Below are 19,504 nucleotides of genomic sequence, written 5' to 3'. Positions count from 1 at the left end.
TCCTTTTTGCCCTGCTTGCCCATCTGAACCTTCACGCTGGCATTTCCTTCTTGTTTATTCATGAACCGAGAGCACTCTGGCCATCTGCCTGCCCTTCCAAACCAGGCTTTTCTGGAACTTGCCATTTTTAATTTGGGGGAATATATTTCAAACGTACTTTTTATCCAACTGAAATTTATTGTGCTAGAAATTTTCTATGAATAAATATTTACTGCTACGTTAGATCATACCACCGCTGTTCAATTTTGCTTGGTAAATAAAAATGCCCTTTGGCAGCTTGCTTCTAAATGGGTTCTCTCCTCAGTGTGTGGTTCTGTTTGCTTTTCCAAGGATGAGTCAGGAATATCCCAGGTCCCTTTTCCCAGCAGGTCACCGTTATACCATTTCAGGCCTGTGTCATTATTGAGAGTGTTTCCATGCTATCAGTCCTTCTGGTGCTTTTTTTTTTTTTTAATTAAATATATTTTATTGATTTTGTAAAGAGAGGAAGGGAGAGAGATAGAGAGTTAGAAACATCGATGACAGAGAGTCATCAATTAGCTGCCTCTTGCACACCCCCTACTGGGGATATGCCAGCAACCAAGGTACATGCCCTTGACCGGAATCAAATCTGGGACCGCAGGCTGATGCTCTATCCACTGAGCCAACCTGGTTTTGGCTCTATTTCTCTTTTTAATGTAACCTAACATACTGAAATACTGTGACGGTTGAATTGTTTTGTGATCTATTACACAGATCACTCCTTCGAAATTTGGAAAGACTCAAATTACTGTTTCTTCTTTCCATAATGTTGTTTTGATTTACTGGCATCAAAAAATTGCCCTATTGCCCTGGCCGGTGTGGCTCAATGGTCGAGCATCACCCCGTCCACCAAAAGGTCACAGGTTTGATTCCCCGTCAAGGGCATGTACCTGAGTTGAATGTTTATTCCTCGGCCCCAGTCAAGGCGAATGTGGAAGGCAACCAATCGATGTGTCTCTTTCACATCGATGTTTCTCTCTCTCAGTATGGCTGTCTAATAATTATCCCAATCTCATGCCAAAGCCCCACCCCAGCTGTCTTTCCTGCCTTAGTTACTCCATTCTTCGCGTGGTTCAGGGAACCCAAACCCTAGGCTTCATCTGGGCTCTCTTCCTCACACACCTCACTTCCAGCCCAGCAGCACACCCGGTTGATTCTCCCTTCAAATTGCATCCACACTCCACCCACTTCCCATGCTGGCCCCAGCCGCCGCCACCTCCTGCCTGTACCACCTGAATGTGTCTCCATCCCTCGACCATCCACCCTCAGCAAAGCAGGGAGAGTGATGCTTATAAACCACGAAGTCAGACCACGTGACCAGGAATGCAGGTGTTCTTAACCTGTTTTCTGCCAAGGACCCCTCTTTTTAATACCTAAAATAAAATATGTAGGATTACAATATATGAGCTTCATCAAGTTGAACAGTTCAGTCGTGGTCTAATAATGTATAGGTGAGCATAAACCACGAGTGATATCTGTAGATATATATGTACAAGTCCTATAATGTGATAGGAAAACCATCAGTCGGACATCCCCCAAAGGCTCCCAGTCTGCAAGAGGGCACAGGCCGGGCTGAGGGACCTCCTCCCTCTGAGTATACGAATTTCATACACTGGGCCTCAAGTTATAAATAATGATGCTGTGAACATCCAGGAACAAGGTTTGGTGTGGGCATATGTTTTTAATTATCTTGGGTATTCTCCTAGTAGTTTTGTGGTCTTTTTCACATTTACCTCTTCAATCCATCTGAACTAGATTTTGGTGTCAGGTGGCCCCATCAGAACCAAATTCTTATTTTTCACTTAATAACTGTTTATAAAATGAAGATGATATTAATTTTAATCTTCATACAAGTTAATTATAGATATAGATTATTTTTTTTTGCAAATATGCCACATTTCACTTTATTAATGTTAGTAAGAATAGCACTGTCCAATTTAGTGATTACACCTGAATGACTGAGAGCATTCAATACAACGCCAGCTAAAAATATGCCGGGCCCATTGCAAAATGACAGTGTGGGGCTCTGGGCTAAGATGGGGAAGTCATCTCCCCTTTCTGTGGGCCCACCACTACAATGTGCATCCCCAACAGCTAACAAGCTCTGCACCAAGATTCACAAAGTACCCGGGTTGGAGAGGAGGGGGAGGTTGAGGAAGAGGTGCCATGCTGAGTTGCCAGCTGAATACTCGATGGCACTGCCTGCTCAGGTGGCACTGCCATCACCATGCTCTGACTAGAGACTCTGGGACATCTGACCCTCTATCCTTCCCATATTTGTGTCCAGGACCCCATTGAAGGTGGAGCAGGGTGGACTTCCCTGAATGTGGGCCTCCCCCACGAATGCAACCCCGTTTTCTCCTCCAGTAGAGGGCAGCAGCAGTCATGGAGCAGGGTGTGGGAGAGAACGCATCATGGAGTGATGGTGGGAGGTGGTACCACATGTGAGCCAAGGCTCCAAGCCCCCGGACTTGCTCTATTGTGAGCCACACCAGCACAGCCAAAGGCTGAGCCTGAGGGAGGGTGGTGAAGGATGAAGAAAGAGACAGACAGAGAACAAGCTGGGTCTAGGTGGATCTTCTGTGCTTGGCTGAGGCCACAGAACAGATCCAGACTGCAAAGCTATTGCTTTATTTATAGTCAGGGGTAAACAAGGTAATTTACAATGTTCTTGTAAGTTTCTCTTGATTAGGTAGCATTTGCTGCCCCTCCCACAGCCCACTAGCTACCCAGGAAAGATCTAGGGAGCAGTCACAAGATCAAGCTTAATTATGCTTAGAGGACTGTGCCCTCCAAGCTGGGACTTGTTTGCAACTTTCCCAGCAGGTCAGTCCGAGGCTTAACCCTATAACTGCTCCCTACACTATTGTTTTACTCAATTTCACATAAAAACACAAAATCAAAGATACAATTATTAAGAATTAAGACTCAAGCCCTGGCCCATGTTTCTTAGTAGTTAGAGCATCAACTTGGGCAGTGAAGGGTTGTGGGTTGGATTCCTGGTCAAGGACACGTACCTGGGTTGGAGGTTCATCCCCAGCCTGGGTTTGGGTACATTCAGGAGGCAACCAATTGATGTGTCTTGATATTATGTTCCTCTCTCTCTCAACCTCTCTCTTTCTCTCTTGCTCCCCCCCCTCCATTTTATGCTCTCTAAAAATCAATGAAAAAAATACCTTTGGGTGAGAATTAACAAAACAATACAAAACAAAACAAAACAAAACAAACAAACAAAAAAAACAATTAAGACTCATGAAACCAGCCCAGGTTAAATGTAATTTATTAACATCTTAACATGCTTAAATTTTTTGAGGAAGAATTTGGCTTTATGTATGAATTAAATATGAAATAAAGCATGGTGCTGAACATTTTTAATTATAATAAATTAAAATATAACTTTGTATTGTTTCTGATTAATGACATTATCAGTTATTTTTTTCTTATTCTTTGCATTTTTTTTTTCATGTTTTTCCAGGTTTCTTACAATGAAAGAGTTACTTTTATAATTAATCAAACCCAATGTCATATAAAGACATTTTACTGCTATTGTTTTACATAAATATGATGTTATAATTCTGTGTCCATTTGGGGAGAGTATGTATTTGGTACTTTAACCTAAAGAAAGTATATTTCTCTTTTTCTAGGAAGATTAAGATAAGATTAGCCACTTTATTGGATACTTCTGGTGTTGAATATCTCGTCAGTAGCCTCAAACTCAATAAACGCATATTAGAAGATTTAAAGCAATACAATGATGCTCATAGAGACCCTGTAAGTACTTGCTCTGGCCAGGTTGGCTTCCATTTCGTCATGTTATGGGACCATTGTGATCCATGGAGGGTCAACCTGAAATCTCCCTGGACCTCCATGGGAGAATCGTGTGTTGGGAGCAGTGTGGTGTGCTAGCATATGGCAACAAGAAGAGAGAGAGAAGGAAACTGAGGTTGAAGGAAGTGAGGATGCTCGTCTCCTCACTGGTGGCCCCAAGGACTGTTGTGGTACATGCATGAACCCATACAGAGGATACGTTGGGTAGAACTTAAACACACACACACACACACACACACACACACACACACACACAGTCATATCAGCGCGAGTTCCCGGCTTGTTGTATTATACTGGTGTTTTGCAAAATGTTCCCAGTAGGGCATACTGAGCAAAGTGTAAAAGGAATCTTTCTATATTTTCTTACAACTGCTTGTGAGTCTACATCTATCTCAACAGACATTTCAATTAAAACACAACAACAAACACTCCCCCCAAAAACACCCAGAGAAAGTCAGTTTAACTTGAAAACTGATTAACTTGATTAAGTCCTAATCCTTGAGTGCATGTGTTTTTAGTGTTCTGTGTGCGAAATGAGAAGTGCTCACACAGCTCATTGGCTGCAGACTGAAGCCTGCTGGCTGTTTCAAGGAAAAGGCAGTTCTGCCATTGCCTGAGGTGCATGCTGGCCTGGCTGGCATTTTCACAGAACACCGCTGGTACTTGAAGGAACAGTTGGCAGACACAATGTGGGTATTCAGTCTCAGGTAGTTGGCAGACATTGTCTTAAAAAAAAAAAATGGTGAGCTTGTCACTCCAAGAAAACAACTGTCAACACTTGTCCCCTGTGTTAAAAGTCAAGCTTTCAAGAAAAAAATTCTAATTTTGGAAAATCAATCTCTGCCATTGTGACTTTGACAGCTTCCCAATACTTAACAGACTTTTTCTGATAAGCCTGGTGGTGATGATACCAAATGTGATGTTTTGATATTTTGTTATGAAATAGGTCTACATTTGGAAAATATGATGCTACAAAATCATGCATAGCTATAAAAGAATCATTCAAAGTGTAAAGTAGACAAATGCGAGTTAAGGTAGAAGCACACACAAAATTTCATTGATATGGTTTCAGATTCCACATTTAAAGATTTTAAATCTTTAAAGCACTACCACTTAGTGAGTTTGGGTGGAGCATAAAAAAAGAATATCCATAATTATCTGCAAAGATTATTTAAACACTTCTCCCTTTTCCAACTATGTATCTTTGTGAAGATAGATTTTTTTTCATGTATTTCAACCAAAATAACATATTGTAACATATTGAATATGGAAGCAGATAGGAGACTCCAACTGTCTTCCATTAAGCCAGACGTTAGAGATTTGCAAAAATATGAAACAATGCTACTTCTTGTTCTATAAATATTTTTGTCAGATTAAAAAAAATTGTTTCGATTAATAGGTTAAACAAAAAATTTAAAATTCAAAATGGTCTCAGTTTTAATTGCTAATACTGAAAACAGTGACATATGCATATAACCAAGCTCCCTGGTGTCCTCAGGGCATAGGGGTCCTGAGGTCACAATATTCAAGAACCACTGATGTAGAGCTAAAGAAAGATTCTGAATCAAGGGAATGCCATTTGAATCGCAGAGTCATTCTTTACCAGCGGGAGGGCTTGGAAAGTTACTCAGCCTCTCAAACCTATTTTCTCCGAAATGAGGGAGATAGAATGATAATACTTAAAGGGTTGAATGAAGATGAAGTGAACACAGGGTGGCCATGTCACTTGCTACATGGCCCAAGGGTAAGTGGTGATAGACTTGGGTTCTGACCATTGTGTGATTATGGTTCAAACCTACTATTGACTGTTTTCAGGAACATGGATGGCGATATTTTCTAGGGTTTTAAAAATATATTCATCTTTTCAGGGTGGAACACCACTGCAGGCATTTGTAGCTGAGGTGGCAGAACAAGTGGTTGGCATTGCAGTGATCAGAGACGAAATGGTAAATTGCAAAATGGATATTGATTTCCTTGATTGTGCCTCTTTATTTCATGAAGTAGCACACAATGCCTCTTTTAAAGTTTTCATTTTTACTTATTTAATATTAATGCTTCTTATTCCTTGCATCCCACTTGATAGCCTCTTAAATTTTCATTTTTTTCCAGCTCAAAAGTGTTTAAAATATTGCAAAGAGTATATGAACACATTCACATTCTAAAAATTCAAAGTCTTCCACCACCATCAGAAAAGAATCCCACTGCTCTTCCCGAAGGATTACTACTATTGAGAGTTAGGCATTTATCTCTCCAACATTTTTCCTCACACTTATTTACATGCTCTGTGTGTGTGCGCGTGCGTGTGCGTGCGCTGGCCCGCGCTTCTGCATGTGTTTTGTCAAGTGGACATTTGAATTTATGTTTTCCAAGTGCACAGTTACTCCAAAGTAGTTATTACAGGTAGTACCTTCTTGCCCTACTGATTTAAAATGCTGCCTTTACATGATTAAGTTTCCAGGTGCCTGCCTCTATTTTTACTCTCTATTCTGTTCCATGGATTTATTTGTTGGTATCTATGGCATTATTTTATGCCTTTCTACCTGATGGAGGAGTCTTTTCTCCTAAATTTTAATGGTCTTACTTTGATTTTTTTCTCTTCCAGATAAACCTTGTAATACTTATTATGAATTTATTTGTACTTATATAGATTTTAAGGAACAACTAGAAGCCCTCAGCCCGGCCTGCAACCTCTCGAAATCTGGGACCCCTCGGGTAGGGTCCCTAGGCCTGGAAGGCGATCAGGGCCTATCTGGGCTTTCTTTCTCCCAGCTGTGGCAACTAGCCCTGCTTCCACCGCTGCCACTGCCACTGCTTGCCAGCTGTGAGGCGCTGCCCTCCCTCCCCTGCCACCAGTTGCCTCCCTCTGCTGGTGATAGGCATGGGGTGCGATCGCTTGGCTGTCCTGAGCCTCCCTCTTTGGGGCAATCGATCACAGAGCCCCCCCATCAATCACCCCACAGATGGTGGTCTGGGCCTCCCTCTGCAGGGTGATCATGGGGTGATGGCGCCCCCCACCCTCCGACCAATCGCATCGCACCTGCCTTGGCATGCATGTTATGGCATGGTGGTCTGAAAGGTTGTTCTTCTGTTCAGTTCAGTCATTTGGTCAATTTGCATATTATGCTTTTATTTTTATAAATCCAGGAAGAAGTGACAATTAAAATATTGAGGTGCTTCTTGTAGGAACATAGCTTTCTCTATTTTTGTTGTGGTGGTAGTTGAATTCTTTTGGGTTCTTTGGAAAACTTCATATATATATAGATTTCATAGAGGAAGGGAGACTGAGAGAGAGAGAGAAACACCAATGATGAGAGAGAATCACTGATCGGCTGCCTCCTACATGCCCCCTGACTGAGGATAGAAGCCACAACCCCGGCATTTGCCCTTGCCTGGAGTCGAAACTGGGACCCTTCAGTCCATAGGCTGTTGCTCTAGCCATTGAGCCAAACTAGCTAGGGCCTTCAGAAAACTTTTGTGGCTTTGTTCATACAGGCTGTGTGTGCCGGACACTCTGTTTACCCCTGCAGGCTCACTCTTTTCTCTGGCTTGTTCTGTCCCAGGAAGCCTAACCTGATGGGCAGCATCATGGGTGCTTTGTTGGCTCCCAGTTAGGTTTGACCAATGGGGAACCCTGAGCAGAGGGAGGGAGGAAAGTGAGATTGGGCTGCCTCGGGCTGGTCTCTCCGCTGAATTCCCTCCTCTTTTCAGGGCAGCCTCTTCTCCATGACTCTTACTGGACTCCAGCAACCAGTACCTCTCATGAGGGTGGTAATAGCTTGGAGTTACTGCTACATCATCACTACTGGTTTCTCTGTATCCTGCCCCCTCCTTGTAAATGGTCCCTTTGTTAAACTCCAGTTATACTCATTTGAACACCCATCTGTTTCCTGCTGAGACCCTCTCCAAAACAGTCCTGGACATTTATGATTTATTTCTACATGTTTTATATTTTTCTGGATATTACAGCTAGACATGTTGTTTTCGATGTACTTTCAAAACGTTTATTTTGAGATGTGGGAAAAATACTAATTTTTGTATTCTTATATCCAACCAGCTTTTTGAGGGCTCTTATTAGCTCTGAGAGCTTTTCTGCTGATTCTTTTCTGACCCATCATAACGTCTACCATAATCCTCCTGGTCAGAGCAGTCCCAGGACAGGCTCAGATTCCAGGGATGGAGAAATGGACTCCAACTTATGATGTGACAACTTCTCTCTGTAGATAGCATGAGGGACAGGAGATACCATCATGGCCAACTTTGAAACGCAGAATCTGCCATGCCTTCTTTTAAAAATGTTTATATCTTATACCCCCCCCCCCCCCCCCCGGTTTTATTGCATGTTTAGAATAGCATCACATAGTAGTGTTTATAATGGATACTTTTGTGATATTTCTTATTTTAATGGGAATGATTCTGCATTTCCCCCCATTTAGTAAAATATTTGCTGTAGTTACTGGGAGATATTGTTTATCAAGTCAAGGCAGCTCTCTCCCATTTCTAGTTTACTAAAAGTTTTTATTATGAGTGAGTATTGAATTTTATCAAATGTGTTTTTGGCATTTATTGAGATGTTCATATGGCTTTCTTCCTTTAATGTAGTCAAATTCACCTTATCCTTAGATTCATTTCTCTTTTGATTCATTATCCCTTTTTTGAGATAAATTCTTTTGGAGAGAGTGGTAGGCAGTGTCTCTGAGAACATACATAAACAAGATATTTTTATTTTGTCCTCACACTTGAATATTTGTTTGCTGTGTATAGAATTTTGTTGTTGTTAATCCTCACCCAAGGATATTTTTTTTCCATTGAATTTTAGAGAGTCTGGGAGAGGGGGAGGGGTGGGGAAGAGATAGAAACATCAATGTGAGAGAGACACATTGATTATTTGCCTCCCGTGCAAGCCTCAAGCAGGGCTGTGGATTGAACCTGAAAATACGGTATATGCCTTGAGGAGGAATCTAACCTGCGACCCTTGGCTCAATTGGAGTGTGGGCCAACACTCTAACCATTGAGCAACACCAGCCAGGATGTGTATAGAATTCTTATAAGAATTATTTCTCATTAGGATGTTGCTGTTTTTACTCTCATTGTCTTTCAGAATCCAGGGTCACTGATAAAATATAATCTGATATAAATAAGTGTATACTTGTTTGTTTTCTCTCTCTCTTTGGTATGTCTTCTATGTTTTTTGTTTTTATACCTGAATTTGTGAAATCTTACCAAGAAGTGTCTTATACCTCTTTTGAACTTGGGAACATCTTTCTTCTATGATTTTATTAACTGTTTCTTCCCTTTCATTTTCTCTATTCTCCTCTTCTTGGGTTCCTTTTTAGATGGATATTGGACTTTTTGAATTGATCCTTTACTATCTTTTAACTTTCTTCTTATATTTATTCATCTCTTGTACATTTTCCTAGATTTCTTTAATTTGGCTTCTGGATCCCTAATTCAATCTTAAGTCATGTCCCTTCTATTATCCAGGGCCCCCTATTGGGATTTTAATTTCAGGGTTCATATATTTAACTTCCAAGTCTTTTTCTTGTTTCTTTTTTGTAGCTTCTTTGTTTGTTATGTTACATTCAAAATCCTTTTTGGTATCTCTGAGGACACTGAGTAGCTTTTTTTTTTTTTTTAATTATCTTCTTTCTGTTCCCTAAATAACCTCTGTTTTCTCTGGAGTGTAAGTTGTATGTTTCCCTATTCTGGTCTTTTGCATTTGTCAGTTTTCCTCCAAAGTCTGTTCATGTCATGAATGACAGATCAGATTACCAGTATGGCTGTCTGGCATGGGCATGCCTGACAGTTGTCTCCAGTGCCTCTCTCCAGTCACTGGAGGCCTGCCCACACCACCCCCCTCCACCCCCATCTCATTGGGAGGGGCATCAGTCATCTGGCTTCCTCTTGTGGTGCTTGGAGGTGGTACTGGCAGCAGCAGGCAAGGACCCAGGTAGGCAGGGTTCACCTTGTGGTAGAGAACTTTGGTATGTTTCCTTCTAAGGTGAAACTGCCTTACTCTTGTGTCCCTTCATCACTCCTCCTCATTATTTTAGAAATAATTTTTTGTTTAAGTTTAAGGGATTTGGGATGGGGACAAAATTAGATGCATAAGACCCATCTGCTGTTTTGAGCTAATAACCTCTATTGGTTCTTTGTTTTTACTGATTTCTGAGTCCGACACTTATCACTCATTTTATTTTATAATGAGGGATGCCTCCTTGGTAATTAAGTAAAATATGTTAAGTGTAAAGGCAGGTATGGGGTCCATGCAGACAGAAAGGTCACACATTGCCAGAATTGCCCTTGGATACCACCACTGGCCTGGTTACCCCAACCTCGTTTAGTGTGTGTGTGTGTGTGTGTGTGTGTGTGTGTGTGCGTGCGTGCTAGAAAGACAAGGAACCTTGAGGAGCTTAGATACAACCCTCACAGTTTTCAAGGATTTTCTAGTGTCAGCCTTGCAATAAAAGCGTAAATAAAGTTCCTTGCATTTTCAATTCTTCTTTAAAAAGAATTTTTTTTATTGATTTCAGAGAGGACGAGACAGGGAGAGACAAACAGAAACATCAATGATGAAAGAGAATCATTGTTCGGCTACCACCTGCACACCCCACACTGGGGAACAAGCCTGCAACAAGGCATGTGCCCTGACTGAGAATCCAACTATGACCTCCTAGTTCATAGGTCGATGCTCAACCACTTAGCCATGCCAGCCTGGCCAATTCCTCTTGTTGAAAGTGTGCTTTTAAGACATTTTTACTGTGAAAAGACAAACTATCATATAAGTAGGGGCTCCTCAGTCTGCATGTGGTTTGATTTTTCCTGCATATCAAGTGTGGGCACTGCTGTTATGAGTGAGTCACATGCTCTGATCTTTGCCAGGCCCAAAAGAAGTAGGAACCGTGTGTGCAGTATTTCCTGGCACAAGTAAACACTCACCAGTCCTTTAAATTACCTCCCACAGTGTAAAAAGGGACACAGGCCCTGGCCAGTGGCTCAGTTGGTTGCAGTGTCGTCCTGTACACTGAACGTTAGCCGGTTCAATTCCTGGCCAAAGCACATACCCAGGTTGCAGGTTTGATCCCTGGTCAGGGCGCGTGCAGGAGGCAATCGGTCAATGTTTCTCTCTTACATCGATGTTTCTCTTTTTTCTCTCCCTCTAGCTCTAAAAATCAATTTAAAAATTACAAAAAATTATATAGTCATGTGCCACACAACAACATCCATGACAGACCGCATATAGGACGGTGGTTCCATCAGGGTATAATGGAGCTGACAAATTCCTATCACTGTCATAGCTGTCCTAATGTCATAGCCCAAGGCAGCACTCATTCATTCACTCATATCTTTGTGGTGATGCTGGTGTAAACAAATCCACCAGTCAGATACCAGTAAAGGTATAGCACATGCAATTACGAACAGTACATAACACTTGGTGATGGTAATAAACAACTATGTTACTGGTTTACATATTTACTGTACTTTTGTTACTTTAAAATCTATTCTTTCTACTTATAAAAAAAATAAAGCCTGGCCTTAGCCGGTTTGCTCAGTGGGTAGAGCGTTGGCCTGCATACTGTTGTTTCCCTCCAAGGGCGTGAACCTCAGTTTCAGGCTGGATATCCTGGTCCAGTTGCATGCGGGAGGCAGTCATTCTCTCTCTCTCTCTCTACCTCTCCCCCTCCCTTCCACTCTCTCTAAAAATCAGTGGAAAATATCCTCTGGGGAGGATTAACAAAAATAAAATAAAGTCTGCTGTAAAACAGTATGCCACCTTAAACATCTCGGGTTTACTGAGTCTCTTGATGGCACCATTTTCTCTTGTGCTTGATTTAACCTTGTGCTGTTTTGTACAGTGACATGCTGTACGGGTCCGTGGCCTAGGAGCAACAGGCTATCTCATACGGCCTATGTAGGAAGAGGTGGTGTCGTCTATGTTTTGTGCACCTGCACTTTATGATGTTAGCATGACAAGACCGCCTAACGACGCCTTTCTCCGAGTGTATCCCAGTTGTTAAGCAGCACATGACTGTATCCCAGAGAGATAAAAAGTTTAAGTAATGCCTATGGCTGAGGTCCAACCTCACAGTTTCATTGTAGGCCCTGCCAGCCACATGTGCCAATCAAGGTGTGTGACTTGTGGGGTGACTCATTTCCATGTTAATATGTGATGGGATCAGCAGTAAGTCCAGAGGATGCTGGTGGGGGGTTGTCCTGCTCCTGACATCTGCACATGCGTGGTCGGTTGTGCTGACCAGCTCATGCCCTCTTTGCCCATCGCGGTGAAGAGCTGCCATCCCGCTACCTGGTCTCTAGCAGGGACACAAAGCTCTCTGTGAGGAACAAATCCAAAGCCATGCAGCCCCTGAGACAAGCCATCAGAACCATAGCTTTTGTGAAAAAAATTTTTTAATTCTTAACAATTAACAAGGAGGATGAAGTAGTAAATCACAGGAGAAAAACATACTTCTCACTACGGTACCTAAACTGCTCTTTAAAATGTATGCATCACAAAACGCATGCCGTTTGCTTAACACATTCTTACATGTCCTTTCCCCACCCCCTTTCAGGACATCGAGTACATCCGGTCCCACTACAACATCGAAGACTTCATCTACTTCAGTCACCACCAGCGCGAAGAGCATGCACACCTGTTTCACTTCGCCATCAACCCCATCTTCCGGCACTACACCAAGTTCTTCCTGAAGGAGATCTTCCGCTTGGGATGCAAGTCCTGTCTCTACTACCCCATCTACCCGGCTTCCCGGGACGGCAAGGTGAGAGACGCTGGCACTCATGTTTCAGTGCTCACAGTGTCCTCTGTGCTGGGAGCCGTCTTTCCTTCCCGCCTCGCTTGGTGGGCTTGGACTGCAGCGTGGCTCTGAATCCCAGTGGCCAGACTGAGTTTGGCCCTCCTACGGCAGCAAAGGTTCAGAGTTTGAATTTCTGAAACAATCACAACCAATATAATTAGCATAACAATTTCTTGGCTTTTCCATCTTGACAAAACAGACACGAAAGTCAAACCACTTCTTATGATGCGTTAGGGAAAAGCCAAAATGATCCTATTGCGTTCTTCAGGCAAAGAGCATTTGAGCGATGAACCCATGAGAAGAGGCAGCTCAATCCCATGAGACTGATGTGTGGTCACAGCATTCAAAGAAGCACTGTGATCACCACATGAGAGGAATCGGTAAAAAGTGGAGATGCATGATGCTGACTTAACCTGTCCTTAGTAAGTGCCCATAGAACGCTGCACACTGCTAGTTACACTCCCATAGCTGATGCTTTTCTAACGAACACACACCTGCTGTGTAGGCAGTATGTCCGTCTGCGTGCCCAGAGAACAAGCTCTTTGTCTTGCGCTCATTTATCCTGCTTTAGTCTTCTTCATAGCACTTTTTCACTAGCAAACATGTTATCTTTTTCTATGAAGGCGGAGCTGTTTGTCTTGTTTGTTCAAAGTACCTAGTTGAGTCTCACATACAGGGTGGGCCAACAGTCGGCTTACAGTTATTCATTTGGAAGATCATAGAATAAAAAATAATACAAGAATAAACTCTGTTTTTCACGTACTCACAACTATAAACCTACTTCTGTCCCACCCTGTATATGCGCACGCACACATACACAGACACGAACACACTCGCTGCAGTGTCCTGGTTGCTCCTCAGGGAAGGGCCTCTTCAAGCTGGATTTCCCGGGTGTTGTTTCCTGCCGGCTGTTGCTCCATCACTGGCAGCCCTGGTCCTCAGGAGAAGCGATGAGATCCCACCACCAGACTAGGTAGAAACGGCCCCAGGTCCCATTCATGACCAAAAACGTTCTCACCCTCTGCCTAGAAGCTTTGATGTTGTCATATTTCTACAAGTGAGCTAAATATTTTTAAAATGATCTTATTCACTAAACATAAAAATACTCGAAAGTGTATTCGTACAGTCACATAACAAATGCCTTTTAGAGAAGTACAAAGGGAATGGGAAAGAAAGAAGGAAAAACGTGGAAAAGAGTTCTATTGGGATACAGAACATGATTTAGGATGATTTTTTTTTTTTTTTTTTTTTTTTTTTTTTTGTCACAGTGCAGCACTGCATCTGTGGGAGCGCCCTAGATTTGAACTTAGTGAGATGGGCAGGTAACAGTTTTGCTGGAAAATCCTGGGCCTGCACAATTTCTTTTTAGTTTGCTGTTGGTGACCTTCGGGTTGTGATCTTAAACTCCTAGTTTTTATTCATCATGTTGCATGCTGGTGCCGAGCTGGTAGAAAGTTCTTTTGCATCCACAATGCAAACAGCATGGTAGGCATTCTATTGAGTGCTCATATATTTACAGAGATTCGGAATATGCTCTGCACTGTTTCATACGGAACGCAGAAACATTTGGGAACAGACTTCCTCAGTCTGCACTTCCGGGCGACTCACACATGTACATCTAAACAAGCGGAAGAAGCAGCACCAGATAATTCAGGTCAGGATCTTCAGATTCTGCTGTAAGTCAGTCCCCAGGCGACAGCAGTGAGAATGAGCTCCGGGCTCACGTTATGAAGATGGCTTCCTCCCCGCCGCCCTCCCCGGACATGGACTGAGAGCGGAGAAGCGGAGCTCTGGCTGGGAGCTCCTGGGTCTGTGTTCAGCGGGTAAACCCTTCCTTGGAGAAGGGTTTTAGAAATCCCTTTTAGAAGCTCTTAGAAATGCCTGGAGGCATTTTAGAATAGCAAGTAAGTCCCAGGTAAACCAGCTTATTTATTAAACTTCACCTACAGTTTAGTTTTATTTTCCAGCTGAAGTACAACAAATATATCAATAAATGCTGTTTTCAAAAGGACGTGTAATCATGCATATTAGCATAACCAATGGACACAGACACTGGGGCAGTGAGGGCTTGCCCAGGGTGGGAATGGCTGGGGGCAGGGGGCGTCAATCAGGGAAAAAGGACACGTATGTAAAACTTTAGACAATAAAAAAAAAAAAAATGTTGGTTTCACAGTTTAAACTCTTGAGGTTTAAATGCTTGAAACGCCGAATTAATTTCACCAAAATCCCTAAGAAGTCATAAATGTGAAAGGAAGCAAGATCACCATGTTCAGATTTCTCTGCCAACTTTTAAATATGGAGTAAAATTTATATTTAAAGCATTCTCCTGAAACACGATTTATCATCTTTCATTTCAGCAAGCATACATTTGAGTCACAATTTAGTATTAATTTAAATCAAAATAACACGATCTAATTCCCTCTCCTCCCACTCCCCAGTTTCATCATTTTATTTCAAAACCCCGATTTTATCACCAGAGGCCCAGGGAAGCGGAGGGTTTTCACATCTGCGCTCGGTCGCCCTCGGATGACATTTTTCTCTCTGAGCCTCCTCACGGCAGCCTGTGCCACACGCGCAAAGGTTAACGGGACGCAGATAGCACAGCTTAATGGGGTCAAATGAAGCTGATTCATGTTCGCTGCGCAGAAGCATATCCTCCTGGGGAAAATACTTGTACTGAAAATCCCATAAACCAAACCACTTGTTTATCTGTCATTCCCACAGAGAGAGTAATGTAATTACTCCCGTAATTATCTTCATTAGCGTCAGGCATTACCCGCAATTCATTCCTCCGCGCGGAGGAGCGCGTGTTTGTTTATCTGCCGGGCGTTCCCCCCTCCGGTTTGGCCGCGCGCGGGGCCCTGTGTTTGTGAAGCCGCGCGCGGGCATCTGTGCTGCGAGGCCCTGACATTTCCCCCCCTGAGCGGAGATTGCTGTCTTGCAGTTCCAGAGCTCCTACGCCCACTCCCTGACGTCCGCCCTTCATTACTTGGTTCCCGTGCGGCCACGACGACAGATTGTCTATCCGCTGGAAAAGCTGGGCATCAACGCTCCATCAAAGGAGGTCTCCAAGGAACCGGTGGGTAGCCGGCGGCGGCAGCAGGCAGGAGGCGCCGTGCCAGCTCGGGCGGGCGTGGCAGATGGGGTGGCAGCACCGTCTTCTCGGGAGCAGGCTGCTCCTTAATTACAGGCAGCCTGGCGCGCGTGCCCTCCCGGGGTTGCCCTGCGGAGGCCCCCCTGCAGGCCTTCCCTCAGCTGGTCACTTTGCAGTGAGCCTAAGGCAGGAGCCTGCCCCTCCCTTCACCCCAAGGTCCCTCACATGCTCTGCTGTGCCTCAGGACAGGTGGCCTGGAGCCAGCCCCCCAGCTCAGGTCTGCTTTCTTTCCCCTTTCCTCCAAAGCAGAGTCCCCCTTTCCATTGTGTGTTGCTTTCAAGGCCAAAGTGGCCGTTCGCAGATCGGACAAGGCTCACGGAGATAACGGAGCGGGCGCACCAACTAGAAGATGTTTGGGTCTGAGTCCTAAGCTGGGTCTGTGAGCGTCTCTGCTGGCAGCCAGGATGATTGACGGGAACGGATTAGCTGCTCTGGGGTGGCTCTGAGGCTTGACCTTGGAATAAAGGCACAGAAATAAAACCCAATTCGCTTTAAACGGAAGTGGGCATGTACAGTATATGTACACTCGGGCCATGCGCGTGGTGTTGTCAAGCCGACTTACATGTAGGCTTGTAGTGTTTGAAGAATACACTTCCACTTAACTAAGTAAAAAAACAAAACAAAACAAAAACCCTCAGTGGGCTGACAGTTGTCCACGTGAGAGAGAAAGAAGGAAAGTGGAGAGTTCAAACTCTCCAAACATTGAGCCTGGAAGTTGCTCATCCGGGCTGGGTGTGCTAAAACAAACAGCTGGAGGCCACCCGGCCCTGCAGGAGCGCACCCCCGCACCGCCCCCACTTACTGTGGATGCCTGGCGAGCTCCCCCACCAGGACCCATCCCAGGGGCAGCTGCCCGCTGGGACCAGGCTGCTTTCAGTCCGACATCTACATGTACATTTGTAAAAGGTAAATGTATATTTATTTTCTGACAAGTTCTAAGTTTATATTGGAGTAGAGACTAAACGCAAATAGCAATTTTCCGCGCCCTCCCCCCCCAACCCTGTGCTGCAGGAAATGTAAAGCGCACAGGAGTAGGGGCCGCATACAGGGCGGGGGCTTCTGTCTGCCCCGAGGGGTGTTGTCTTTACTGCACAACCCACCATAGACTGACAGCTTTGTATAAAGGGAGTTCCTTGGAAAATGAGATTCAGAAGCAGACAAAAATTCAAGCTTACTTATTTTATTGCTAGATCTAACAGGCATAGAATTGCTCTGTCCAGTTGCTATGAAAGCTTCTGGATGCTTCTCTCAGCCTCTGCACTTACATCTTCACAGACCAGTGATAGCTGGCGATGGGCACCTGTCTCAGACCACATGTCGAATGGCACTGAAACTGCCAGGTATTCAGCAACTCGCTTAACAGTTTTCAACTCTTGGCGGATTTGGGATCTTCTACACCCCCACCCACTTCCCCATCTCCCCTGATCATTTTGACGCAATCCCCAGACACATCATTCCATCCAGGATGCAAAGCGTGTCCCAAGTAGCAGGGCCACGGCCTGGAAGCTCACGCTCTGGCCTCGCCCACCCGGAGGACCTTCGGGAGCACCCCCGGGTGGCCTGTGTATGTGGGAGATGCTGGGAAGCAAGTCTTTTGGAATGAGAGCTAACACCACATATTCGGTGCACAGAGCTTTGGGGTCAGGGAGGATGGCTTCATCTGTACCTGTCACTGAAACAGAGCGCCTATCAGTCACGAAGGGGCTGCAGGTAAGAGTACCTGCAAGCAGCTGCTGTGTCAGATCAGGTGAGGATGAGAGAAGCTGCCCTCTGCAGCCACTGCTGAGACAGACACCTTCAGGCATGGATAGAACATGTGACTGGGCCAGAGCAGCCCGCCGATGACCGGAGTGGCAGGGCTGGGCCGGAGGGCGGGGTACGGAGCTGTTGCCTGGATAGCAAGAGCACTGTTCTTCTGAGCACCAGGCGCTTCTCCCCCCCCCCCCCCCCCCCCCACCTCCCAACCTCCAGAGCCTGACAGTCTGACAACATTGAGGTGAGCTGGAGCTTTGGGTGGGAGATGTCCAGAGAACACATTGTGTTTCATTCAAAACAATCCTATCATTACTGCCCCGGTGGAATGAATGAAATCGTTGCTCACGTTTAACAACCTTTTCTGTGGTCAGGTAAGTGTTCTGTGTGCCCCTCTCCCCCCCCCCCCCCCCCCCCCCCCCCCCCCCCCGCAAGAGTCACGGCTTATTTCAGGGCAGAGCAGAGGACAGGTTGTTGGAATCCCCGGTCCAGAAAGTCCATCGCTTACCCACTGGTCGAGCTGATGCTCGGTACCTATTACAATAGGTTGTGTGGCGTTGTTATTTGTATTGGTGAAGTCTGGCTTTTTTAAGAAGCACTGTTACTGCTCCTTGTTGTATTCATTCTTCAGAAGGTTTTAGTAACAATTTAGATTTAGTAAAAATTTCAGAAATCTTGAAAGTTTGATCAGAGGATCATCAAGAGCATAATCCACATATGATGGGGCGTAGATGTTCAAAAGTTAAAATACTACATTATATAAATTAAAAGTTTTCTTTTTTAACATTTTAGGTAGATTTAATGTTTTAGGCCCGTGGTCGGCAAACTGTAGCTTGCTAGCCACATGCAGCTCTTTGGCCCCTTGAGTGTGGCACTTCCACAAAATTACCACGGCCTGGGTGAATCTATTTTGAAGAAGTGGCATTAGAAGAAGTTGTTTAAAAAATTTGGCTCTCAAAAGAAATTTCAATCGTTGTTCTGTTGATATTTGGCTCTGTTGACTAATGAGTTTGCTGACCAGTGTTTTAGGCTGATTATCGGAGGAGAAATGAGCCAAGTGGAAATTTTTAGAAGGACTTTCTATACAGTCCTGAGTGCACTGATTTTTTCTCTCTTTTTCTTTAGCAGAGCAAATAGTATTGCAGCCTTGAACTAAGAGAGCTTAAGTAGTTTCATTAGTAGATGCATTCTGGGCTTTTGACCTTTATGTTTTGTATCCCCTCTCCCAGTGCATGGAGATTCAGATGGCCCCTTAGCTCCCCCTCCACGTCTGCATATTTCTCTCACTGGGCACTCATTGTTCATACCTTTATCCGATTTAAACCACCTCCGAGTGACCGCTCATCTGCTCCCTTTCACCTGGGAAGCCAGTCTTCCAGGAAACAGATCCCTCCAGGCATGAGTAATGGGATAGAAAGCGTTTCATCTCCGTGGGTTGCCAATTTGAATCTGGCACAAGCCAGCAGTGATTGAAATTCATTACCGCATGGCAGGAAAGACACTCCCGCCCACCCCCAGGCCCTGGCCGGTTCTGCCCGGTTTGGACGATAGGTGTTCCTGCCACAATATCTCCCCCATTGTTTCTATTAATTGACAGCCTGCCCCATATCAGGTCGTAAGAAAGGACCTGGAAAACATGTAAATGATTTCCATCACCCATCACAGAGGTAGGCCCCAAGATTCAGCATAATATCTCCATGGCCAATCAGGATAGATGCCTGGACAAGAGAGGCGGCTCTTTTTCTGACCAAGACCAGAACCCCATGAGATGGGCCTGGAAAAGTCATTTCTTAGCTAGAATGGGCTTTCCTGGCCTTCGCATCTACATTCTAAGAACTATTCCAATGGCAACTCTTTGTTAAGTCAATCAGCATGGCCCACTTATAGGATAACTGTGATTTCGGGAGATACTAGAAATCTGGCTGAAGGAATGGAAAGG

At 44.4% G+C, this 19,504-nt stretch overlaps 1 protein-coding gene across 1 annotated transcript in view; it reads left to right on the top strand.

Moving 5' to 3' along the window:
- The window catches only part of CFAP61 (cilia and flagella associated protein 61), a 226,504-nt gene that overhangs the window by 69,891 nt on the left and 137,109 nt on the right, over positions 1-19,504 (top strand). Inside the window, exons 14-17 of the mRNA XM_084888800.1 lie at positions 3,666-3,792; positions 5,718-5,795; positions 12,417-12,623; positions 15,604-15,738. Coding sequence (XP_084744926.1) covers positions 3,666-3,792; positions 5,718-5,795; positions 12,417-12,623; positions 15,604-15,738 — 547 coding nt within the window. The remainder of the gene's footprint in view (positions 1-3,665; positions 3,793-5,717; positions 5,796-12,416; positions 12,624-15,603; positions 15,739-19,504) is intronic.

Source organism: Pipistrellus hanaki, assembly GCF_964339955.1.
Source record: "Pipistrellus hanaki genome assembly, chromosome: 6".
NCBI classification, from domain to species: domain Eukaryota; kingdom Metazoa; phylum Chordata; class Mammalia; order Chiroptera; family Vespertilionidae; genus Pipistrellus; species Pipistrellus hanaki.
This window is presented reverse-complemented; position numbering and strand designations above follow the sequence as displayed.